Raw genomic sequence first — 6,667 nt, forward strand, 5'->3', positions numbered from 1 at the left:
CATCTTAAATTCTGAGATTATCTTCTAAGATTCTATGCACTCCTGCCAACTGAAGGCCATTACAATGTTGAGAATATCATCACCAAATCAATGATCTACAGGGCCCAGGGCCAACTTAAGCAGGATTTGTTTGTCTACATCCTTCTCTATGATCGAAAACTCTAAATTGTTTTTGTTATAGAAATTTTTGTGGAAGAAAAGGAGTCCGTCTAAGTGTGTATGTTGTGAAATAACTAGCATCTGATGAGTACTTATTAGCTAAGCACAATGTTCATGGTAATAACCTTATCCATAATATCTCAAGATACTACAGAAGATAGCTTATTGCTATGATTTTTCTAGTTACAAAGTTCAAATGAAGCAGAACTCTCTCATCAAACACCATTGACATAAACTCAGTTTCTGGAAATGTGCTTCCTCTAACTTTGCTTTCTGCTATGTTGGATGTTTCCTAAAAATCTCAAAGTAAACCAAATTCTCAATTTCATCAGCTTTGTTAGCCTTTCTGCTTTTCTTTCATTCCAGAATTATGTTCCTCTGAAGAGCTTTTAACTATACCTCTCATTGTCTCCACAAATATCGCTTTGTGGTTGTATTTGGAGAAAGACTGTCATTGTGCCCCTTTTGGAGCTGCGATTTCCTTCTAAACTGGGGACATTTCAGAAAGACAATAAATGAATGGTGTAAAATTAGTAAGATTTGTGAGTACAGATAAGAAGAGAATATAAAATCTTTCTAGGGTCACAGCTGTAGTATCCGTCCCCTGCATCACCTCAACTTGCAGAAAGAGGCTTTCCCAGAGTACTAGCACAGGTGCAAGGATATTTTAAGATACTAGAAAAATAAGATTATAATAATATTTAGTTGGGTTACCAAGCAGTTTAAAAGGAAGACTATTTGAAAGGGGAAAAGCATGATTTAAATTACATTAAATTTCTTAATAATTAATAATCAAAGTGAGGAAAAGCTATTTCATAAATGTTTTCTGAATTATTCTATTAGTACTTGACATTTTTGATTTTAGTCTTTCATTAACTTAATTTAAAAATACACTAAATCTGATTTTACTCTTTGTTATTAAAATATAATGAAAAAAAACCTAGAAATGTTAAATGTCATTAATTGCTACTAATGGTATCCAAAACCCCTTTTAAGGATAGCTTTTCTCCACCAGTTTCCTCTGATTCTCCTTAAAATATTTGAGGAGTTAGAGTAAAAACAGATTTTTTAACATAAAAAGAATGTTCTAACTTGACACTCCTTGGGTATGTGCTGCAACTTATATACTGAAGGAGATTTTTTCCCTAAGTGTCCTATATATCAAATGCAAGGTATTCAAGCATCTTAAATAGGGCTTTTGTCTGGGAGTCATCTAGTGCTATTTTTCCAAAAAGTCTCCATGGTTTCCAGGAAATATTTAAAGTGATATTAATATAATATTTTTGCTTTTTTAATTTTTAAAAATTAATTTATTTTAATTGACAAAACTTTTATATAGTTATCTTGTACAACATGTTGTTTTGAAATATATATACATTGTGGAATGGCTAAATGAAGCCAATTAACATATGCATTACCTACCATACTTAATCATTTCTTCGTGGTGAGAACACTTAAAATCTACTCTGTCAGCAATTTTCAAGAATACAATATATTGTTAAGTGAAAAAAAAGATAGCTATTATGATGTCAATTTTATTTAAAGATTCTATCTATCTATCTATCTATCTATTTAAAAAGAATAAAAAAGTAGAAGGATAGTCATTGAAATGTTAATAGCGGTTATCTCCAGTTATAATTCTAAGCAATTTTTCATTTCTATTTATGTGTTTCTTAGGTAATCCAAATGTCTCCTAATCTTCTGGAGTCACTTATTCCTGTAATAACCAAATGCCTTGAGTTTCTACCCCAAGTAACAGCAGGATCTATTCTTTTTACTCAGCCCTTCTTTTCCAAGGTAACCTTCTTCTTATAAGCCTGTTTATGAATAAGTTCAAGCTACAGTCAGTTCTCTCAGTCTCTGGGTTCAACTCCTGCAGCTGCTGTCTTCTTTCAATACCTCTGCCCTATATGTGGCCCCCATCCCCCTGCTTTCATGTCCTCATAGTACCACAAATACAAGGTTAGCATGTGGTAAGCAACTATGAGTAAAGCTTTGGGGAGAAAGTAGACATACTTCCACACAACACCAATAGGAAATAATTTAAAACTGAATATTGACATCTTAAATAGAAACTGTCAGTGGCTGTTTTGCACCCTAGGTCTCACCCTACTACCATTTTGCCAGGTTGTGCCCCTCAAGCCAAGAGTTCTTCCCTTCTCTTCCATTTAGCCCCTCTTTTCCTAGTTCCTGGGATTCTCAGTGTCTTTCTCTAGACTGCTCTCTAAAAAAATAAAAGATAAAATAAAATACAATACAGGTTCTCCATTTTATATGCAAAGCAATTTCATTCTCAGCCTCCATCCCAGACTAGGCTCTAGACCCATCTTGCCTTTTATAAAAGGTTACAGTTGGGGAACTTTTCTAAATTAAAAAAAGCAAAAAAAAACCCCCAAAACAACAACATTTATCTCTGATTTGCATGCTTAGCGAAGCAAAGAGACAACAAAAGCAAAAAGATGAATATCTGGAAAGGAAGAAAATTTAAATTATTGGGTATGCTCCTTTCCAATTACAGCAAACTCTAGAGCTAATTTTTGTCTGCTTGTCATAGATATTTTCCAAATTTTCTGCAGTGAGCATGTATTCTTTAATAAATATTATTTTTAAAAGTAAGTGTTGCTTATGGATGAATGTCTCCAAAGTACTTAAAGTTTTTATTTCAGAAAAAAAAAACATTTTTCAGCTCTGTTCCAGTCTGGCTCCTTAAGTTCCCCTCCCTTGAGCCCCGTGTTTCCCCCTTTCTTCCTTCCTTCTTGTTTGCATCTTACAGAAGGTAAAAAAGGCAGGTGAACTTAAAAGGAAGAGAAAAAAATAAACATTGGCTCTGAGGTATACAGAGATTCCCACAAATTTAAACTATGCTTGCTATAGATGAAAATTATACAAATGACTTTTCTTAATTGTGAGTATTCATCTAGATAAAACCAAGCTGGAGTCAAAATTAAGAATACTGGATTTGACTTAGCATCTTCAGAAAAGAGGATCTTATGTTTTGCAGTAATTATAATTTAAATGCATGAACATATCCATATTTTTAGATCTATGAGGTATGGCTTTATATGCTACATTAATTCAAAACATTTTGGAAGACTGAACAATGAATGTACATTTTGAACTTTTAGAAATAGAATTTGGCACGTCTTGGCTTACAAAACTCACTACCTAGACTAGATCTTTAATAAAATAGTATCTTAAGATTAAAATTACATTTTTGGAAATTTCCTGATAATATCTGGAAAGGAAGAAAACCTCAAATTCGAATAATGTACACTCTTATGAAATATAAACAAGCTTACAGCATTTATCATTTAGATTTTTGGTTTCTAAACTGGAAAACACTGCCACCTTGTGGCAAGATGGACTACTAAAGCTTTTGTTTAAATATTCTAAAAACTGGTTTTTCCTGGATGATCTACAAGTTACAGTAGATTTTTGAATGGTGGATGAAGGTAGTCTCATTCTGAGTTTCCAAGATGGGATAAGTTATGCTAACAAATAACTTTAAGCAAAAATATATATTTTGTGTATGTTCCCTTAAAAACACAATTGCATAATGTTCAAACATAATATTCTTCAAAAAAACCAAGAAAACAAATACTCAAACGGCCTTCAACTGGTGTAAAGGTTGAGCCAAAATGCAAAAGAAACTTGTTAACCAGTTCAAGAACAGTAAATTGCATTTTTCTAATTTTACTCCTTAAAGGCATCAACCAGAAGCCTAACACTTGCTTCCTCCTCTAATAAAGCAAAAAACAAACTTCACCCATCCCCACAATAAATTATGCAAATTGTTTGATTTTGTAAAGCAAACAGCAAAATTACTTCACCTCTTTCCTGGCATTTCAGAAAAAAAACAAAATAACTGGGTTTTCCTTATTTTGGCTGGACTTTTAGCTGTGTGACCCAAGTCAAGTTACTTAAGTTCTCTGAACATCAGTTTCTTTACCTGCAGAATGGAGACAATCATATAACCTACCTCATTGGATTGTTGTGGGGATTAACTGAGTTAATACAAGCAAAGTGTTCCTTAGAACTGTGCTGGACACCACAGGAAGTATTAATTAAATTTTAGCTCTCACTTATATTCCAAGATGGACAAAGAATAGCAATGTACCTACATATAATTTGTATTAGGCTTGGCATAGTTCTTCAATGTGACTTGATTTTACATCATGCTAAGAAGTTGGGCTCTCTACCTACCATTTATAGCTGGCATAGGTCTAACAGTGATTAGGCTCTCTAGTTTAATTTGAACCCTTCCATCTACGGGATGGGCTTTGGACCCCATCCCTAATCTGCCATTTACTACACTTGGAGAATTTGGTTAATCTTTCTAAGTTCCAGTTTATTGATAAAATGGGGAACATTAGTACATACATCATAGAATTGCTTTGATGATTAAAGGAAACAATGCACATATAAAGCCCTTAGCACAGTGTAAGATAACAGCCTCAACCAAGTTTCTTAGGTATATTTAAAAAATAAAAGATACTCCATCTAAAACAATATAAGCACCAGTTACATAATAAACAATGGTGAAGAAATGGGCCCTTAGATAAAATGATGGGGAAAGAATTCTGTGGAGGGGAGGGGTAAAAGGACATGCCTGACTTCACAGATGTGGGGATAGAGAATGAGAAGAATATATGTAAGAGGCAGGACAGAGTAATAGTAAAAAACAAACCAAAAAAACCCCTGAAAAGGGAGTCAGATAGATCTGGGTATTAATACAGGCTTTCTGCCAACTGTTATGAGTCCTTGGGCAGGTTACCAAATCTTTTGAGTCAGTTTCCTCCGAATTGGGGATAATAGGGTTGCTATGGATTGAATGAGAAAACGTAAAGTGCTTCCCATTGAGCCCGGGTCATAAAAACCTCAATAAACAGTAGCTGTAGCTATTATTAATTATTTTTAAAGAAATATTTTTGTGGGAGGGGGAGGAGGGGATGGGTAAATTCACACCTAACGGATGCGGTGTGCGCTGTCTGGGGGATGGGCAGGCTTGTCGGGCGGTGCAAAGGCAATTTATGTAATAAAAGCGTTTGTAACCCCGTAATACTCTGAAATAAAAAAAAAACTTAAAAAAGAAATATTTTCTGCGTTCGGGACTTGAACACCTAATAGGAACAATCCTTTTAAGCATTCTAGTTTCTAGTGTTAAGTGAAAATCAGGACAAGAATAGGAAGTGAATTATTTGAGGACTGGGACACGGGAAAGGGAGGAGAGTTGGGGCAAGTGTTTTTGAATTGGTTGGTTAAAACAGCAGGGACTCTTTGGAGTACCAAGCATAAGTTCTGAGACTCATTCCGGCCTCTTATTTCTCTCTCTCTTAAGCTCTTAGAGAGGAGGAAATAAAGTGGTCAAACCGGCCCTGCCTCGCCCCTCCCTCACCACACGGGGGAGCACGTAGACATGTAGATACCGGCATTGTGACTTCGGCACTGTGACGCAGTGACCACGCAAGGGGGATAAGGTGGTTCAACTCCTCCAGGGTCATTTTTTTCTTCCCCTTACTTCCAGCCTGTTGGCAATGAAAGGCCAGATGACAACTTGAAACCCGGAGAAGGCTGCAGCTGTGATCGCTGGTGAAGTCAACTCCAGCAAATCCGAGGCATCAATAACCTTCCTGAGGTAGCCCTTTCTTTTAATAATTTCCAACTCAATAGAGGAATATCTTGAAGCGCGAATCAAGCTGAGAAAAACTGGGAATAGCTGACAGCCTTTCACCACAGCACTTTAGTTAAGGGATCCTGTTCCATCAAGACACTTAGACATTAGCCAACCAGTCATCTGCCAATCCATTATCTGCCACCCAGTCCTCGGCCAAACAGTCATAAATCAACCAGTCCTCGGCCAACCCATACTCAACTAATCAGGCACGAATCAACTGGACATGAGCAAATCAGACATGAACCAATCAAGTTTACCAGACATGAATGAAACAGGCACAAGACAGCCAAGCATAAGCTTAATTGGTATGAACCAACTGGACATGAATCAACCAAGCACAAGCCTACATGACATGAACCAACTGGGCATGAACCAACAGAGCATGAGTGAACCACCCATGAGGCAACCAGGCACAAGCCTGCTAGACATAAACCAACCTGATGTAAAACAACTAGGCAAAGGGCAATCAGACAGAAGCCTCCCAGACATAAACCAACCCGGCATGAAACAACCAGGCACATGGCAACTAGGTATAAGCCAATCAGACATACGCCAACCAGGCTTGAGCCAGCCAGGCATGTCGCAACCAGGCATGAGCCAACCAGTCCCGAGACACCCAGGCACGTCACAACCAGGCATGAGCCAACAAGTCCCGAGCCACCAAGGCATGTGGCACCCAGGCATGAGCGAAATAGTCCTGAGCCACCCAGGAATGTGGCAAACAGACCCAAGGCAACGAACTACCAGCTCATCAAGTACGAGTCAATCAGGCACGAGTCAGCTAGACACGATCCAATCAGATACAACTCTATCAAGCAGTACACAACTAGGCTC

At 37.0% G+C, this 6,667-nt stretch overlaps 1 protein-coding gene across 1 annotated transcript in view; it reads left to right on the forward strand.

Moving 5' to 3' along the window:
* Nucleotides 1-6,667, forward strand: part of SATL1 (spermidine/spermine N1-acetyl transferase-like 1) — a 175,487-nt gene that overhangs the window by 133,553 nt on the left and 35,267 nt on the right. The window contains exons 2-3 of the mRNA XM_012647134.1: nucleotides 6,040-6,249; nucleotides 6,304-6,482. Coding sequence (XP_012502588.1) covers nucleotides 6,040-6,249; nucleotides 6,304-6,482 — 389 coding nt within the window. The remainder of the gene's footprint in view (nucleotides 1-6,039; nucleotides 6,250-6,303; nucleotides 6,483-6,667) is intronic.

This window comes from Propithecus coquereli, unplaced genomic scaffold, assembly GCF_000956105.1.
Source record: "Propithecus coquereli isolate 6110/MARCELLA unplaced genomic scaffold, Pcoq_1.0 Scaffold257, whole genome shotgun sequence".
Lineage (NCBI taxonomy): Eukaryota > Metazoa > Chordata > Mammalia > Primates > Indriidae > Propithecus > Propithecus coquereli.